Source organism: Python bivittatus, unplaced genomic scaffold (assembly GCF_059951505.1).
Source record: "Python bivittatus isolate LINGU-HERP-01145 unplaced genomic scaffold, Pbiv_v1 ctg000700_np1212, whole genome shotgun sequence".
Lineage (NCBI taxonomy): Eukaryota > Metazoa > Chordata > Lepidosauria > Squamata > Pythonidae > Python > Python bivittatus.
In genome coordinates, this window is record NW_028277098.1 from 85,948,167 (window position 1) to 85,968,617 (window position 20,451).

General features: G+C 35.2%; 1 protein-coding gene across 1 annotated transcript in view; it reads right to left on the reverse strand.

The window, feature by feature from the left end:
- Window positions 1–761: 761 nt before the first annotated feature.
- The window catches only part of B4GALT5 (beta-1,4-galactosyltransferase 5), a 52,274-nt gene continuing 32,584 nt past the window's right edge, over window positions 762–20,451 (reverse strand). Inside the window, exons 2-9 of the mRNA XM_088153675.1 lie at window positions 17,654–17,788; window positions 13,286–13,399; window positions 11,447–11,571; window positions 9,885–10,001; window positions 8,411–8,598; window positions 8,121–8,243; window positions 7,321–7,422; window positions 762–3,799 (exon numbers count right to left, since the gene is read on the reverse strand). Coding sequence (XP_088009801.1) covers window positions 3,652–3,799; window positions 7,321–7,422; window positions 8,121–8,243; window positions 8,411–8,598; window positions 9,885–10,001; window positions 11,447–11,571; window positions 13,286–13,399; window positions 17,654–17,788 — 1,052 coding nt within the window. The 3' untranslated portion in view covers window positions 762–3,651. The remainder of the gene's footprint in view (window positions 3,800–7,320; window positions 7,423–8,120; window positions 8,244–8,410; window positions 8,599–9,884; window positions 10,002–11,446; window positions 11,572–13,285; window positions 13,400–17,653; window positions 17,789–20,451) is intronic.

A 20,451-nucleotide genomic window follows, 5' to 3' on the forward strand; every position in this document is an offset into this window, starting at 1 on the left:
AATGCTGGCGGCGCCTTGCACGGGAGAAGGACCAGTTGCCGGTAACCCGGGAGCCACGTACACTCGAAAAAGGCATGAAGCAACGGAAACCCCGCCTCCTGCGCTCGCCAGCTGAGCTCTGCTCTAGGAAGGAGGCAATGGCAAACCACTTCCGAAACACCTTGCCTTGAAAACTGCAGGGACTTGTCCAGGCAGTCGCCACAGAATCGGTCACGATTGAGTGTGGATTAAAAAAAAAAAAAAGCAGATTCCTGTATAAAACAGAGGGTTGGGCTAGATAATTTGTAAGACCTTCTAACCATTACATTATCATTCTAAAATCATCCTCCTCCTCCTCTTTACAAAAGGAAACATGGCACTGTACTACCCCTCAAATCCTAGAAACTTTCTAAAAGGGGTATTTATGAAAATGTTGGGAATAAAGTAGATTCCTCTCAAATATCTGGTTAGCCCAATTTAAAATGTGGGTACACAACAGATTGACAAAGACAATAATCACTCACTGAAAAATCAAACTTCAAAGGATAGCAAGCCTTTTCTGTTTCATATATTCTACTAAAATTATCTTGGGGCTTGTCCAAACAATGAGTGATTTGCTTTGCTTATATGCATATTTTTTTTTGAAACACAAATCAGTTTTTGATTTATAAATCTGAAATTTGGAAGTTCATGTGCTGACTTCTGTAATGAAAGGAAAATGAGTGAAATAATTAACTTTTTAAAAGCATAACTTTTTTATTAAATTGTAAATTTAATCCAATTGTGCATTAAGACTTGTCTGTAAATCTGTCTCTTTACTACAGTGAATTGCATGTTAGTAATTCACTCATAAATAAAGCAACATCATTACCATTTCTTGGTTCTTGAATATGTATTCTTTTTACTGAAAAAAATCACTCATAAATTAACAAATACAAAAATGTACAAACACACAGGTGAATAAATGCAATGATACAACGGATTGCTTTGCTGAAAATTGTGGGTTTTAACACTAGATTTCAGTGCAAAAATATACCCTTGGAGTCTCACAGAAAACACAGCAAACTCAAAACAATAGAAAGAAGGAAATTATATGATTCAATTCTATCTTTGACAGTAGATGTTTGGCAATGCACAGTGGTTGCTCAGCTGGTAAACTCATTACAAAAGAGTTTTTACAAAAAAAAAAGAGGTTCTAAATCAATGTTTTAGCAAATAAAGACCCACATGGCTCATATAAAACATACATTTTTATATTCATAATGTTCTGTCCCTTAGCAATATTAGCTGACAGTGCTGATGGAAATGGGGAGCACTCTGTTGAAATTTCAGCTATTAATGTACACATTTTAAATGATTTTTAAAAACACCGTAACAACACATGCGTTTGACAGTTATGTTTCCAACAATTACATTTACCATACAATAACTGACTTATCTGATAAGAGTAACAGTGCACATTTAAAAGATATTCCACGCTTTTAAAGAAAGGGCAAGAAAATAATTTGGGGAAAAAATCAATCCAGAACTATTGACTAAGTAGTGAAACTGACTCTTTCACACCAATCTTCAACAAGTGCATTTCTTAGCAGAGGTAATTCAGAGGGTATAGTAGAAGGGTGGACAATCTATTTTTAAAGTGTGTGTGTGCGGGGGGGGGCTGCACTGCCTAATGGCTGTTTGGAAATGTCATGGTGAATTAAGACAGATTGAAACACATTCTCAACTGAAGCACCATTAAATAAAATGTTGATTTCTACTAGCCTTCCAGATAAAAAAAAGAAAAAAAGAAATATATATATGAATTATTCACAACTGAAAATTATCAAAATGCAGAAGTCTTTATTGCTTCATGTGCCATTAAAAGAGAAAAAAAAGCTAAGTTATTACCTCTGCAGCAACCATAAAGGTTCTCTTATGAAACATTTCGAAGCGTACTTATCAGCAAACTCAAGAACAGACTTCCTGCCCTTTCATATCAGCTGGTAAGATGCATACATGTGCTCACACACACACTCACCCCTTCATAACTCTTGAGATTCAAGAAAATAGGCCTGGTTAATCACACCCACAACATTTGTATATGGGGTTCATATATCCACCAAACCCAAAACCTTAAAAAAAAAAAAAAAACTTATACAAGTTAAAGCAACTGAAGGCAACAATGCAATCAAAAAGATTAAAGTACTTTTCACATTAAGTACTCACAAATTTGTCTATAAATATATATTAAAGAACAATTTGTTCTACCAGAGTAATACACCCCAGTTTAAAAAAGTCTGTACATGCTATATAAACAGATGGACTGGTTTTAAACCAGAAAAGCAAAACAAAACAAAGGCACAAACCCATTATGACAGCTTAAAACAAAAACTTAAGAGATTATGGACCAACCACTTCTGTCTGATGTTCACATTTTTTTAAAACTAATCTCAATGCCCTTCATTCTTTTAATTAAGAGTTGGAGTCTGGATATATTTATCCCAGTATTTGTGCAATGTTTTCTCTAGTTAATAATCATACCCAAGAACTTCAACCCTACAGTCTTAGTCTATATTAGTTCAGTTTCATTTACACAATAAATATATCAAAATACTATTCATAATCCCTCCCCCCAAAATTAAAGTTACAGGAATCACTACAGACTTTTCCAACACAGACTGAATGATTTGCAAACAAACCAAACAAAAAATATGAGGGTAACAGCGTAAAGTGGAAACTTCAGTAACTTTCTGGAAACTTCTTGTCCCTTACAAAGATGAAACTGGGAGATATTTTCTCTGATATTTTGCTGTCATTACGGAATATGGGGACAAAATGCAGTAGATCACAAAAAGACATTAGAAAGACTGTGCATCTCCAAAAATGTATGTGATTGGTCTTTGCACTTTTATGAATAGAATACACTCTCCCAAAGCCAGATTCCTCCTCCTCCAATAAACATTGCTCTGACTTTCAAAATAACCAATGAACTGACAAAGTCTCAATCCCACTAACAAATAGCCCTGAAGAGAATTACTTGCATGAGTGTCATCCTGATGTGCTGAAGTGCTTGCACAGTTGAGGGCTTACTTGAGTTATGTTAAGTTGTAAACCTTCAGCTTCTGTTTTGAACTGTATTTTTTTTAAAAAATAAAGGAAAGCAATTTATACAGCTTATTTACATCTATACTTCTTTAAGAAGTGATTGTGTGTATATATAGATATATATATCTTTTTTCTTCAAGCAAGTCAATTAGAAAACCAATGCAAACACAAATGCAGAAGAATGGTGTCATTGTTAGGTAGCAGTTCATCTCCAATAATGGCCATAGCTTACAGGGTAGCTTCCAGCACCCTAAGTCAAGAAACCAACAGTTTTCTTTTTAGCCAAACTGGTTTTATGAGCAGAAAAGCACATCCAATCTCTATTTGTTCCTGGAGATTGCTTAAGGAAATGGAATGCTGGGACTAAAGCAGCAGGTCACACCATAGTTCTTTTTAAAAAGAAATCAAAAAGCAAGTCAAGTCCGAACTCACTGACAGTGTGAATATGTCTATAGTCTGATGATCTGTGTGCGTGCTTTTGAAAATTATTCTTCAAAATACTGTGATCCTTCATTAGACACAAGATTATTCTTGTCCAGGAGACATCTATACAACAATCTCTTGCTGTTCTCTTCTCATATTCTCTTAGTATTCACTCACCAGAGCCAGCTCTGGTGTTAAACTGACAGTTATGTTTTTATACAAATTATCATATGTAATATTTGGAAAATAGTTCAAATTGTTGAGGCCATCCAATTCTTGCCTCTCTTTGGACTTCCTCAGCAGTGCATACCTATTAAAACAAAAAGAAGACATTAAAACCAATATTGTTCCCACATTCAACATAAAAGACTATTAATAGGACTACACATTTTGAATAGTTTCTTAATTTATTAGAAATATCCAAATGTAGCCTGCAGACATCAAAAACTCACTCATGGCCACTTTAAGAGATACGACTTGTAGGCAGAGGACAGGCTCACTGGTTTCCAAAACTTTACATCCCACTCTTAACTTCATTTTGTATTTATATTAGTTAATGTACACAGTATTGTATGGACACAGGCAATTGAGTTAACTGAGTAAACTGTCATATGCTCTGCTTACCTAAGAATATCTGACAATTTCTGATTTAAAAATCTCATCTGGGATTTACCAAGGAGCAAAGACATAGCCTGATTCTCACATTTTGTTAAGTCACAATTTCTTCAGAAGTTCACATATATACAGTGCATTCGCAAAGTATTCAGACCCCCTTCACTTTTTCCAATTTTGTTATGTTGCAGTCTGATACTACAATCATTCAAATTCATTTTTTTCTCATTAATCTACAGTCAGTACCCCATAATGACAAAGTGAAAACAGAATTTTAGAAGTGTCTGTAAATTTATTAAAAATAAATTTTTATATGTAATATATAAATTACTATATGACCTGATATGTACTGGACAGTGGCTTCTCCCTTTGGAAAAGTTATTTTACTGGGGCAGTGTTATTGTTACTATTTATTAATTTCCTGTTGCTATCCAAACGCACCGTTGATCTTGCTGTTCGTCACCGAAGAGAAATTCCTTGTATATATTTTATACTTGGTCATTAAAGTATTTTGTATTTGTATTGTATTTGTATTGTTTGCTTTCTATTTATGTGCTGTGGCCTGTCTTGCCAGTGCTGGTAAGGATGGGGTTTTTGTTTTGCTCCTCTGGTAGTTCTTTGATTAGCATATGTTTACTTGATTGTGTGCCTGGTGGTAACCTTTGCTTATCTGGGTGATGATTGCTGGAGATGATTGTTGGTGATTGAATGCTGGTGAGGCGATCTTCTGGTCTTTTGTCTCTTTTGAATAGTACATAGATGCTGTTTATCTCTATGTGTCTGTTAATTGCTGCCTTGTCTGAATACCAGGCTTCCAAGAATTCTCTTCAATATTTGGATTTGGCTTGGTCTAAAATGCTGACAGTTTCCCAGTTAAAACTGTGGTTGAGTCTGTCCATGTGTTGTGCAATTAAGGAATTTTCATCATGTCTTCTGACTGCCAGCTGGTGCTCATGGATGCGTTCTGCTAGTCTTCTGCCTGTCTGTCCTATGCAGTGTTTGTTACAGTCCTTACACTGTATGTTGTAGATGACTCCTGTTTCTCCTTCTTGGGCAACTGGGTCCCCTGGTTTACCCAGGATATTTTGGAGTGATTTTGTTGGTTTGTGTGCTACAGAGATGCCATATGGTTGTAATAATCTGTTGGTGGTTTCTGAGATGTCTCTGATGCATGGCAGCGTGATCCTTCCCATCGCTTGTGTGGGCTGTGTTGTGGTAGGTTGAGTGGTCAGGCACTTTTTGATAAAATTATGTGGGTATCCATTTTGTTGGAAGATGTTGTATAGGTGGTCCTCTTCCTTTTTCTGCTGTTCTGGGTTGCTGCAATGCGTTTGAGCTCGCCTGAATAATGTTCTTACACAGCTCCTCTTTTGGGAGGTCAGGTTGCTGCCTTGGTAGTGGAGTACTTGATTGGTTGGGTTGTCCTCCGATAAACCTGGACCTCTAATTCCCTGTTATTTCCTCTGCTGATGAGGATATCCAGGAAGGGTAGTGTGTTGTTGTTTTCTTCTTCTCTGGTGAATTTTATTCCTTTGAAGATGTTGTTAATGGTTTCATGTGTCCTCTCTAGCTGCCTCTCTTTCATCATAACAAATGTGTCATCTACATACCGGATCCATACTCTAGGCTGTATGTGTGGCAGTGCTATAGCTTCTAGGCGTTGCACCACAATCTCTGCTATGAGTCCTGACAGTGGCGATCCCATGGGTGTGCCTCTGATTTTTTGGCAAAATTAACCCTTCTGTTTTCTGCTGCATGGTTCTGAATTAATCTTTTCTCTCATTTACATTTCCTACAATGAACATGTCCACACAAATGAGTTACAATAGCACTAGACTGCTGGACAGAAATCTTAGTTCAAAACATTATTAAGCAACAGCAATATAAGCAGTAGGCTTTCTGTGGGCATGTAGTTATCAGCGCTCCAATTCAACAGCAATGAAGAAAGCAAGATAAAAGATGTACTGCCAGTTTAAAGAAATTTAAAGGCATTTTGAAAAACAGACCAAAATTTATAAGAAATCTTACAATGAAATATAGAAACCACACATATAATTGGTGAAATGATACAACACTGAATGGTCTTCCATATGTACATGTATGATGTTACAACAGAATTTCTGATATGCTGATATGATCCTCTTTATCCCATAACATTTGCAGCTTTTATATACATTCACAATGACCTTTTTATAAATTTACTGTTGTTGAAGTTTAGGGTGCTAAAGTTAAGAAATCTCTTCTCAAACATACAACTGGGAGTGTTTTAGTGTGTGTGCGTGCGGGCACGTGCACACACACACACTCAAATTCCCCTGGTTCTTGTTCCAAATCCTAAAAGTTACAATATATGGCATAATCTCATACCAGAGACCCTAGTAGACTCCATTAGGATATGACATGAATGTCACCCCTTCAGCATAGATGGAGTTATAATCCAACCACATGTAATAAAGACAGAACTATGGCATCATTTTGCAGCCTATTTCAGTGGGAAGTAAATAGTATCCTCCGAATGGTCAAGACTACAAATCAAGCCATAATTGTAGGTGGCATGGGAAAATATCTGATGGACTATATCCTTGAAAGTGGAAGTCACAAAGACATTACGTTTACCAGCTAAAGAGCAGGGAGATCCTAAAAATTTGCTTAAATCAGTCTGAAAATAACCCACATTTGTACTTTTCCAGAAGAAACATCTGAACATTTAGCTAAATTTTCAACACTTAGGAAAGGGCTGGGGACAAGTATGTCTTGACTGGAAGGACAAAGGGCATTCAACCATCCACCCTTAACAGATAGGTTCAGTGATGTAAGATAATCTGAACCATCATAATTACCTAACCCACACACACACACCTATTTTTCCTGCAGAGATAGCAAGTTAGCTCTCTTAGAATCATCTTCAACTCAAACTGAAATACGGTTTCAGATTATCAGAAATCATAAAGAAAAGCAATGCAACAATTTTGGGTTACAAAATAAAGATCCACAGGATTTTTTTTAAGATGAAAAGCTTAATGGGTTCAACTATCTAATTGGAGAACGCAGACAATAGTTTGCCTACATTGTTTAAGATATACACTGGATTTTAGAGCTGTTAGATTTCACCATAACTTTTAAGGAAGCAGAGTTTTAGCAGGTAGAATGACATCCACATACATCTAACAGATGAGGAAATCTGCATGTACAAAATATGAATAACAACATTTTACTTACCTTCCTAAGAACTGCACTTCCCCTCTGTGATGATGGGGAATTGACTTGTATTTCCCTGTATCTCCTTCTGGCCGAGTAACCAAGTAGCCTGCATAGTGAACCCTGGAGGAGAAAGGGAGTCGTTAAGCTGCTTTGAATTCAGTATTTGCCAAGACTAATCATTTGAGCAAACATCATGCCAACATTATTCATAAGCATTCCACCATATCTCCTTAATTAGCATATGTGTACCCTTTTTCATTTGAACCAGTTTTGTGGCAGCCTGTTGATTATATTTCATTTAGAAAATGGAATAAGCTGTTTATAAACTGACAGCTATGAAGCTATGGGGTACAGCTATAACTAGTATTGTTGTTATGTCCATGTGAAACAGCTTTTCTAAGGGCATAAAAATCTGTACCAGGAAATAAACAGTATTTTCTGGGTCAACTTAAATTACAGAGGTGGAAGATGAACTAGATTAACATTACATCAGTGATAATAACATGGTTGTGGAGGTGGGCACTCTCTAGATGTTATCTTGCAAGACTAGCAGCTGCCAAAACAGGGCTGAATAGCATAAAAAGAAAACAGGGAAGGCTTTCAGCCAATTGGTACTGCCAAGATGAGCATATAATGGAAGATGTAACCAAGGACATGAACTTTCTGAAGAAAAGACTGCCAAAACCACCCCTTTATCATTTTCTATTACAATTCTTTTTGTTCATATGGTCTTGTAGAATTTGACACTATATCATGGAGCCACATCAGTTGGAATGTACATGCAATCTATCCCCTCCATCCCCTGCAACGCAAGGTACCTGTTCCAAAGGTCGTCATCCTCTCCACCCCAGCCCCAGAATCCATTTGCAAAGCCGTTGATTTTTTTGAATTGTTCCACTGTCAGGCCACTCACTCCTCCAAAAAATTCAGTGTAAGGAAGGCTATAGAGACATGAAAATAATGTTAGTCAAGTGTGAAATGAATAGTTTTTTTAGTGGTCACAACAAATACGATGTTGTAGCTTGTCTCAGTTTTAGCTACAGTAATATCTGCTTCTATTTAATTTTCTACTTTTAGCATTACTCACTAGGGAATTGCAGTTACTTACATATACATGTACTTATCCAGCTTTGCAGCAAAATGTCTTGGCATCTGTCCACATCCATAATAGTTACGGTCATTCTCAGGTATATGGTCCACATCATGAAAGATCAAACAATCCCAGTCCAAGTCCTTCATAGCTTCCCGAAAGCCAACATTGAAAAGCATAGCACGATTAAAGGGCTGATTACCAGCCTAGGAGAGAAGCCCAATATAAAAAATTACATTTACTTTCATTCACAAGATAATCTGAGTTACAAACTTGAGGTGGATGAATGTGTGCATTTAGTTGCTTCATATCTTATAGTATGGTGAACTCCCTTTTTCAAAGGGGCAAAGATTTTTCTTTTGTGTTTTGCCTAACAAAATTTTGTGTTTCCTTAGATTGATATTTCTAGCATATCAGCAGATTAAGGCCTATAGACAGACTGACGAGGGCTTGCAGGACCACCCTAAAGCCTAATTACAAATACCAAAAATGAATGTTGCCAGGCTAACTCTTGACAGATAGGAGCTTAACAGATGCCTGTAAACACAGTGATGCCATACCCATCTGGATATATAGACCAAATTTAATTAACACTTACAATATAAATGCAATGCAAAATTTATATATCACTTTTCTTCCATGATATCTCAGCCTAGTCTGTAGAAGGAGCTATAACACTTTTTGATACAAGTATGAAGATCCCACCTCTTAAGCAGATCTTACACAGATAATTATGGGCAATTGTACAGAAAAACAAGCAACATGGAAAGACTGTGAGAGTTTCATCAGAGAAGTATAGCAATTTAAATATACTGGTATATATTTGGAAAGCTGCTAACCTCTCTTCAGCTTCATAAAAAGTTGAATAATCAAAGTATACCGAGTCAATTAAAACAATATGTCTTAGGAAGTACCAAAATTTTTGCTTTAGATATACTCAGGTTTTAACTACAAATCAACAAACGAAACATGCAGTCTCTTGGAAGACTTGAATCATTTGAAAATTGCCAACTGTTAGCTCTAACAACATTCTGAGAATTGGAGATATAACATTGTTGTGCAAATGCCCTATGAGTATCTCTTTCTTATAAAACAGATCAGCATTTCTCCATCACTAGCGAGGAAATCAGCAGAGCTGTGCAAATCCTCAAATAAATGTTTTACTTTGAAAGTTCAAGTGAAACATTTCCTTGAAGATGTTTTGTAAAGCAAAGTGGCCTCGTTACTTCTAAAAATGAAGTGCATTTCACCTCTCTCCTAAGGCCTCCTCCAGCAGTTCCAGTAACTGGAAGAATATTTTGTATTTGCATATTACATAGGTAGAAGTTTCTGGCTAGGGGAACAATCAACCAACGCTTCAGGATGACATGAGTTGCCTTATTAAAGGAATAAATTCAGTATTTGACTTGATGAGAAAATGTTATAAAAACAAACTGGTGTTCACAAATCTAGAAATTAACCTTGAAAACAAAAATAGTACATGCAAACTCACTTGCTCAATAACATAAAATGCAAATTGTAAACGTTGACGTTGCAGCATTGGAATAAGATGTCTAAAGAGAACTGGAAGATGTTCAAAACGATTGCGGAATGGAATAAGAATAGCCACCTACGGAGAGAGAAAGACCATTAGTTCCTCCAAGATCTTGCAAGCAACCTAAGCTGCCAGTACCAGATAAACAAAGATGTAAACCTCACACGGACATTATTTTTATAAGTAAAATCCTTAACAGTAGGCAACTAGCTAGTCCAAATATCCTGCTCTTCCAAATTCTATTCCAGTACATCAGAGCTAACAAAATTCAAATCCAACTATTTTAGCTTAATAAGATTCCAGACACCAAGAACATGTCCCAACAGTTCTGACTTAGAAGTTAAGATGGGCTCACCATTTCAGTCCGTGTAAACACCAACAAACCTTATAGCCTACTAATTCCTGACATACATCAAGAGGCCAGATTATAATTAATACAATTTAAAGCAGTGGTTCAGGCTTGATTCTTGAGCTTTCATTACATTAACATACCATATTGGAAATATTTAAGATTAATATTAAGATGTACCAGATTTCATAAACAAGTTTACCAGCACTGCTTATAACATCAGATGCTTCTGTTTTGAAATGTTGACTTCTGCTTCACTTTTTCCCATCTGAAGAAACAGTTATTGCAATACTGTTGCCATAAAGCCCTATTTGCTTTTTGGAGACAGATCTTACTTGGTGTGATTCATATTCACAAAAATGAAGAGCTGTGAATACGGGAAAGATCCATGAAAATTATTTATTTAATTTGTTTATTTTAAAAGATTTATATGGCTGCCCATCTTGTGAGACATAACTCTGGGTGGCTAACGGAAGTAATAAAAACACCACAATAAAAACAATACAATTATGAACAACTCAAGACTGATATTCAAACTATTCTGCATGAAAATTTTGAGATTAATCCACCAAAAAAAAAAATTTTTTTTTAGAAAGGTACACAATGTTGGATTAGGTTTTCACCCAGATACTAGTTTTGATCATAAATCCGCTCTGTTGCATCCTTTGACATATATAGGAGCCTTAGAAAACTGGGCTAAAGATCCATCATTTGCACAGATAGAGAAAATGTAAGATAAAATGGGAAGCACTCCAGTTTTTCAAGACAGATTCCTAATTTTACAGATTCCTAGGGTCTGTACTTGAAATGAGATTTCAAAAGTGGAGAAATGAGTAGTGCTAGAAACTCTGCTTGCCACTTACATGCGAGTCGCACTGACAATGTTACCTAGCTGGGTAATGAAATGTCTGCAAGCACCAAGAACTCCACAGTTCAACCCGGAGTTACAGATATTCTCTTCTATTGGATAGAATGTAAGAGCTACCAAAAAACAAAACAAAACAAACAACAAAAACAAAACAAAAAACAAACAAACCCTGAATTATAAGACCAACAGCTTCTACAAAAAACATTTCAAAAAAAAAATCTAAGTCCTTTACTGCACACAACAAACTCATGATTCAAGATAGTATAGGACTATTATTTTCAGCATTCCCTTTCACTAGCTTACTTTCCAGCGAGGCAAGCAGTCATTAGGCTTCCAATGGCCTCCTAATTTGATAGTAGGGTCTTGGGAGAAGAACTGGTGGATCTCATCCATACTGATTTCACTCATATTTACATCAGTTGGGCCCTCTGTGAACATAAATAGCAGAAAATGAGATGCAGCAAGCACAGCCCTGTCTGTGAACATGTTTTGCAATACCTGAATTTCCTTATCATATTATGCATTCTGTAAGTTATACCACTGTTATTGCTATTTTGTCATCAACTGTAATTTCCAGGATCAATTCACCCCTTTACTATTTTAATCATTACTTTCTTAGCAATAGTACAAAACCAATATATTTACTGGTATTTACAGTACAAAACCAATATATACTGGTATTTACAGTATATTTACAGTATCATACTCTTACTGTACTGCTGAACAATGAAGAAAGGAAACACACAGGTGCCACATAAAACAAACTTGTGTGCTTGGGTTTGCCAAACTTGCTGAAGGGCAATTGCTACTCACTATGGGTGACAAAACAATTAATTTTACTAGGCCTCATTACCCTGCATTGATATAATCATGTAATGAACCAAATAAGACAGCAGCAACTTAACAAACACTGTGTTGAAGCATGAAGATTTAAAATATGCGCGCTTATAATGCCTCATCAGATATACCAGCCTTTAGAAACAGCAGGCACAATTCAAGATTCTAGCATAATCCTTTTAAGGTTCAGGCCATGCATTTCAGGCATTACAGGTACTCCTTACTTAACAACAGTAACTGGGACTGAAATTTCCATCGCTAGGTGAATGCGGTCGTAAAGAGCGACATCATGTAACTATGCCGCTTAGCGATGGAAATTCCAGCACTTTTGGTTGCCATCGTTAAGTGAATCCTGTATTGTCATTAAATATGACATCACATGGTTGCCATTTGTGGCTCCTGTAGGCTTTCCCACTGACTTTGCTTGTAGAAAACAAAGAAGGTCGCAAATGGCGATCATGCAACTGTAGGGACGCTGTGACCATTGTAAATATGAGGGCCAGTCATAAGTACCAATTGTTCAGTGCCATTCTAAGTTTGAACTGAATGAGTGGTCATTAAGTGAGGACCACCTGTATTCTTTTATGTGTTTCTCCATGGCCTCTATGGATATCTAAGAAGAGTCTCCACGTGCCAAAGGGAAATAATGAGACGTTCTTGATGACTACAAACTACCTTTAAATGTGAAAGTAGTTCCAATCTACATAAGACAAATAATGAGGTAAAAGGTCTCTATTTCTCTCCCATTCCATACTTGGGAAAACCCACACATGAAATAAGCAGATTTTATTAATAACTTGTTTTTTTTTAATAAATAAACTAATTTCTGGACCATGTAAAGCCTTGAAGGAATGCTTCACTTCAAGGAATATTCAATGGAGCACCCTTTTGAATCTGTTTAACTAAGCAATACCCTCTGCCCCTTTCTATAAACAAAACAATTATGTTTCTTCACTTGGTGCCACTTCAATGCCTTATCCAGCAGTTCCAGAAGTGGCTTCTGTACATACTGAAAGTGTTGGATGAAGCCTTGAAGTAGTATGAAGCAACTCAAGGAGGTAAGCTGCAGTTTCCTCCATTGTGTAAAGTTATCCCAGAAATCTACTTAACATATTAGATGAATAATTAATTCTATGTTAAACAAATTGAATTCAGATTCCATTAAAAACTATTAAAACATATGGAGCAACATTGAAATTAATAGGATTTCAGAGAATTTCTCTCTGGTTGGAACATGACTTTACACATGCGAGCATATAGCTGGAAAGGGAAGAGAGTGATTATGTAAATCATAACAAAACTCACTCATAGAAGGGAGCCTCTCAGGGCAAGTATGATTTGGAAAGTAAGTAAAATCTTCAGGAAGGAAAGTTGTTGTTTGCAGGAAGTTTTCAGTGTGATTCAAATCAAGAGGATAATCTGATGGAAGAGAGAAAAGATTGCTATTTAAATTATTTTTTTCAATATTTTCTATTGCTAGCCAAGTCATTAGGTTTATTTCTTAACATCTGTATTATTATAGTACAGATGTATTATATGTACATATTATATGTATATTATATACATATATGTATATTATATGTACATATTATTTATTTCCTCATTAAGAAATGAAATTCCCTCCCGAAGAAAAGAAAAGAAAAAAAGAAAAGAAAAGGAATTCCAGAATTAATGCATTAAACATCTATAAAGCCTATAAGAGATACTGACAAGCCAGTAAGTGATACTGACAATTGGATCAATACATTATTTTCTTTATTTTATCCATTTGAGAAATTCCTAAGACTTATTTTAGGACGTTCCCATGCTGTACTCATATTTTATACATCAACAGTGCCATGAAAGCAACACATGTATTTTTATTATGAAACATAGAAAGCAGAAGGAGATAGAATTATGGAGACTTAATTCAAGCAAAATATATGGTACTGGCTATAAAAAAAATTAGCTGATCTATCTCTTTTGACAAAGGAAGCCATCCTTGTTTCAAACCAGATTTTTGTTGACAAAAAAGATGCAAGTTTATTAATATAGCATCTGCACACTGAATTTAAAGTTTAATCCCTGGTGTTTCCATATAGGGCTGAAAAAAAATCCATCTAAAATCCTGGATAGGTACTGTATAGTATTCTGAACTGAACAGAACTATCTAATATAATGCAAGACACTTTCTCAATGTTTCTGACTGCAATTTTAAAGAGTCTGTAATGTTTGTAATGCACCAACACAAATGAAGCCCATACAAATAATCTATCCACTCTCTGTTAACTACAGTCCTCTGTTAAGTACTTAAACACTGATTTCAGAGGAACAGGTTGATCCTTGGGATCAGTAACACATTACATTATTTTCCCATTTCTAATATCCACAGGGATGTCTAGCTTTTCAACTTCTTCAACCTATCTGCTGAAGGCCAAACAAAACAAAATGGTCTTCACCTGCTTCCAAAACAGAAAATCATCTTCACTTCAGAAGAAAGAGAATTCCAAAAGTCCAGGATAGCCATAGGGAAAACCTGCCTCTGCTGTTGTCTATGACAAATGTGAACAAATTTTCCAGCTGGCTGCACATATTTACATAATCATCAATTTTAAAATGCCTTGTGTGACAAGTTATGTTTCCTAGCATCGATGATGAATATTTCACTAGTCCTAAACTAACATACCAAATCTATGAAGACACACAGACTAAAGTACAAGATAAAAATTCTAATTGTTTTGTCCAAAATTGAGATTATCCTCCATCCTTTCAAGGTCATAGTGTTAAAGAGCTCGGCCATCAGAATGTATAATAATTGCAGCAGCATGCTCATATTCTACTGTGAAGGAGGCCAACATGAAACTGAAATTAGACCACAATACAAGGCACTCCATTAGTATCTGGATTATCCAGGTTACTGTGTTTACATGTTACTGTCATAGCAATACATACATTCTTATCAAGAACAAGCCAGTAATTCCTACTTTTTTTTTCTGCTGTTTTTTATCTTAATCATTTTCATGATGGCTACTCTTTGTGCAGATCTGAATAATGCATACTTAGACAATCAAAATTTCTACTCATGAATTTCCTCTTGATACAACAGTTTATTTATATAGAATAAATTACTCAGAATGCTCATTTTTAAATTTTACTATTTCACTTCTAATGATACTACTGTGGCTTTCTTATAAACGGGCCCATGAGTGTCCATATGAGAATATGCTGATTTTGATGAGAAAATTATATAAGAATTTACAAAAACAAATAAGAAGGTTGTTGAGTTCAGAGGCAGCATAACCCTCTAAACACAATGATATGTCCAGAGTAAATATATGGGATCCTTAAATTCAAATCTCCAACCACCAAGGGTTTGTTTTCTTTTTGTGAACTGCTATGGGATCTTAACTTAATTTCAAAGTTGCTCTAAGATAAAAATAAAATAGTTAAGAACTGTAAAATTCTTCATATATTGGAAAATTATTAGGGAGGAAAGGATGGAGAATAAAATTATTTTGCTGCTACTATTGTATCAGCAGTAGAAGCAGCAAAAGCAGGTAAATTATGATGTTCTTTCCATAGGTATCTTGAATTTACTTTTGTCTAGAAATTGTGACTGCACCCTTCATGTAAGTTTTTATCATTTTTTTAAATCTCAGATGGAACAAGGAAACTACTGAAGGGAGTTGGATCAAACAGATGAAAGATTATCCTATGATGCAATGTGGATAGTGTATCCTAGCAATACATTTGGCAGCTGTTTTGCTGCATATCAGCTTGCAGAGTCTTTTTTTTCCAACTATCTCAGAAAAGTGCTTTAAGAAATTGAGACAATTGTGATTTTCAAAGAAGATAAGGTTGGCTGGGAAATTTGGAAAAAAACTGAGATTTGAAAGGCAGTGTTCTATACTTGGATGTCTACAGAAGCTTGAGATTTTGCAAAACAGGAATTAGCAATGGTTTCCTTTTCCTGGGTGTGGTAGATGTAAGGGAAACTAAATGACATTATTGTGGAACAGTACAGGGCAAATGAGAACAAGTGCATTTCACTATTAGTAGCAACTCAAGAAACACACATCATCACAGAGAACAGACAGCTTCTGTGAAAGCATGCTTACTCATTTTAGGGTGTAATATCATGGACAGAGACAGCAGTGCAACACTCACATTCCAGCTAATAGCATTTCCACAGCCAAGCATAATCAATGCATGCTCCAAGGAGAGAAGGATTATATTTTTGTACAGAAATTAGTTTGACTACATATTACGTTTTAGTAGAAGCTAGAGCAGGAAAAGAGAGCAGAAAATTGCCCCTACAGTACAAATGGGCCTCTAGCATATTTACTACTTTAACCTTTTCTGATGCATCATTCTCTTTAGTCAAGCCCTTATATTATTTATTAGTAGTATTATAAGTATAACGAGTTATTTTTATACTTTTATATTCAGTTTGATTTTGAAGTCCCTGCTTCATGGTAGAATAGTAGTTTTTATGTGCTTTATATCTTTCCTGTATATTATTGTTTTACCATTTCTCTTTTTCTTTTTTATGTTAGTAACTATGGAATCCACCCAGTGAATTTGGCCACTGGGTGGGTTAGAAGTAAAAGCTCAGTGCTCAAGTGGTGTTTAAAATAGAATTCAAAAATTAAAACAGAATACTCTTTTTAAAACCCACAATTATTTATTTATATAATTTATATGGCTGCCCATCTCACAGCAGTGACTCTGATTATGATCCACTTGTATGTCACTAAAGGCTAGAATAAGATACCATGCATATCTAGAATTTGGTTGTAATAAGTATAAACAGATCTATGTTGATAGTGATTACTAAAGTTGGTTGCTGCAACAGAACATTTCTTGCTTTGCGCATCAGTGACCACTTGGTCACACTACCTAAGCCAGTTTAAGAGTGAGACCCTGCTCCAGCCTGAGCATTTGGATTAGGATTATTCCCACTTCTGGAATGAACAAACCAGGACTTTTGCTCTTCCTCTTAAATAGCTGAGGAATAATGAAGCCAATTTTAATTTTCAAAGAATTGGTGTCTTCTATTTTGATTTGTCAGCTGCACCACTACTTCTAAAGCAATTACCAAAGGCATTTGGCTATGTATCTAAGACCATAAAATGTCAATTGGGCTATCGTTACAATTATTTATATATTCATCCAGAAGAGGTCTTATCTATTTCTGGATCCTTTCCTTGCATTTTGAAAAGACATGTACATATAGTTCAAATACTCAATTTTGATGAATCTTTGGCCTTTATATGCTTTCTAAATATCCAGTAATTTTCATAAGCAAAAAGACAAACTATCTCTCAGGTAAGTAGCTTAGGTTTAAGTCCATTCATTTCAGTATCTGTAGGCTTATTGTCTCATGCTAACATAGTGGACATATACCTACACTTATGTAAATTCTTCCCAAGCCGAACCAAAGCCAGACATGGGCTGGTCACTACTTGAGGAGAGACAGTATTTAAGAGGCAGGATTTTGTCTTGCATCTTCAAAGAAAAAATAAATACTTCTGGAGCTTAACAAATACTATCTGAATTTTACACAGCTTATAAATCAATTCATTCCATTCAGCAATCTCTGAAAGCTTCACATTTCTTCTGTTTATTAAGTCAGACAAAAAGAAATCTTTCCTAACATTTTATGAAAATTACCCCAGTCCCCATAAAACATACCAGAGTAATTTCCAGTGCTGTTCCTCTTGGCATAGGCACTGCGGACCACCTGCTCATAAACCTGTGCTCCTATCGTTCTCATATTTTCACGAATCATGATACCTTGGGCTTGCATCATGAAGAGGTAGGTGTTCACTGCAGGAAAACAAAGATCAGACTAGACTTAGCCTTCTGAAAAAGAGAATTAATTCTGAAGTAGTTCAGAAACCACTCCTCCCTTTTTTTACCAATATTTCAGAAAATTCTTATTGTGCAATGTAAATATTTTAAAATAAATTTAAATATATTTAGTTATGTTCTAGAAATACAATTCCAGAAATCTATATCCCAAAACATTCCAGAACAAAAGGATACCAAGAAACATACACATTATTTTGTTATATTTAGATCCCATCTTTTCTCCTCCAATTTTTTAAATCTTATAACCAGAACCTGATAGTTTGGGTTAACAGAACTCCATAGTTTGGGCTGATGTGCACTAATTAACCTAAAGTTACCAAGTGACTTTCCATAGCTGAGGACATGAACTTAAGCTTCCCTCAAGCATCCCAATCATTACAGCTGGTAAATTGTTTTGAATGTTAGAGGACTGTACAGATTATTTTTTAACAGCAATGGTTACCGCCTTCCTTGCACATGAAGTCCATTCTTTCCCTACTTAATACAACTGATACTGCTGCTTCGATCCTATACCTTAAATTCCCATGTATTACTTCTGAGAGACAACACCTTTAATAAGCTAACTGAAATTTTACAAAAGCAATCTTCATTACCAGCTTCCAGTTTGGATTTATTTAAAAAGTGCAAGAGCAAGTGTAAAAAGCAGGCAGATGGGGTGGGGGGTGAACATATTAGTATTATCTTGATTACTATGAACATGTACAAAGCATTTTGAATTTGAACTCTTTTGAACTCAAAATGCACAGAGTTTAAATCTTCCTGGAAATGTTTCAAACTTAAATCAGAAATAGCCATCCTGATCTTGAAAGAGGCCCATTTTGAAGTTGGAACTCTTTCTGGAAACTTATCATTGAAGTTCTGGAAACTGATTATTGAGCATGAAAGAGGGTAAAATGGTAAAAAGTGCTACCAATTAAAGAGCCAGAAAAATGGGAACTTAAACAAGATCAAAATACTGAAAAGAGATAAGAGTGTAGTGAAGGAAGAATTTGTTCGTGTTATGCCTGGGAATAAAGACTGACATATGCTGGTATCAGAAAGCTCTAAACCTAAATATTTATAAACTTATTTGTACAGACAGAACAAAAGTTAGGCTATGTCCCCTCACATAGCTACTGCCCTTATATTAAATTACATTTTCTAAACTACAGAAAACACAAGTAAAAAAAAATGGATGAAATATTTCAATTCTTATACTCATATTGTGTAAACAGTAATTACATCAAACAAAACAAAAGGACAATTCTATGCATGAGATCCATGACTACAGAGATCCCAGTGATATTTTGAGCTTTGACAGTTCAGCAAAAGGTCACTTCAAATATTATAATTAGAAGCTCTAAAGTATAATCTAGCTCATATTACAAACATGGACATTCTTTCTACCTGTTCTTTTCTTTAAGAAAATAATTGACTTCAAGAAAAATGGAGCTATGAACAAGCCATCCCTTATAAAAGACTGTCTTAACCTAAATCCTTAATGCCAGATGGATCCCCCCACCCCTTTCCTAGGCCTCCTAGGCAAATTAAGTGAGACATTTTATCATTTTTTCACAAGACAGATGGGTGTATGTTCACAAGATAAATTCTGGCTTGGAAAATAATTTGAGTTCTCCTTTAACAAAAAAATTGGGATTATTTTCAAATTAAGTTGAAGTTAACATGAGAGAGCTCCCACATTTCTGCTATGTAGTATTGCAAGAAAGGATTTAGGATTCTTATTTTTTAAATTAGTAAATTTCACAGGATGATACACTGAAAAAATATTCCTGCATATATACTTCAGCTATTCTGTGCAGTTAATGACTGGTACCATCACAAAATACTAGTAATAATACTATGACTATGTGAGGGGACCTTTCTCCTGGCTGTGTTAATTGTTATATTTCTTGGCTGCTATGCATTTTAATTTTTGTCATTGTTTTTAGTTTTACTTTTAACATTGTCACTACCCAGAGTCACTGGCTGAGATGGGTGGTTATATAAATTGATTAAATAAATACATTTCCAAAACTATGTTCAGTTGCCTTCTGAATGTCTATATTTTGGGGGGAAAGTCTTAGGAAGAGTTACTAGATCTTTCAGATTGTTAAGTATAGTGTTAGTATGATACAGAAACCACTGAATGATTAAAGCCTATTTAAAAATTATTCTCCTTGATAGGTACAGCAGTTTGCAGTCACTTTTTTTAAAGCAGGAAATTAATATACATACATGTTGAACATAAAATTAAATGGACCTTTCATATATTTTTAATGATGTTTTGTCTGTTTTAATTATCAGCGTTCTTTCCCCTCCTATTGTTTGTTAAAACAATCATCTCATCATATGTTAAGTACTTGAAAGCTATTATGTTTGAATAATGAGATCTGTAAAAAATTTTCAAGCAAGACAGTGAACTCATATTTGGACTATGTGTGCAGGACAATCCACTTACACTAAGTCTGCTAACTCTCTAGTTGGTGGAATTAATTCCACCTGTATAATGTTAGTATGTTAAAAATCATTTAATTAGGATTGCTGTTGAAACCACACACGTGAAAGTTACTTATTACAGACTTTCAAACTGAAAAAAATATGTTTGCTAGGGATGGGTAGAACATGTGAACAATGCTAAA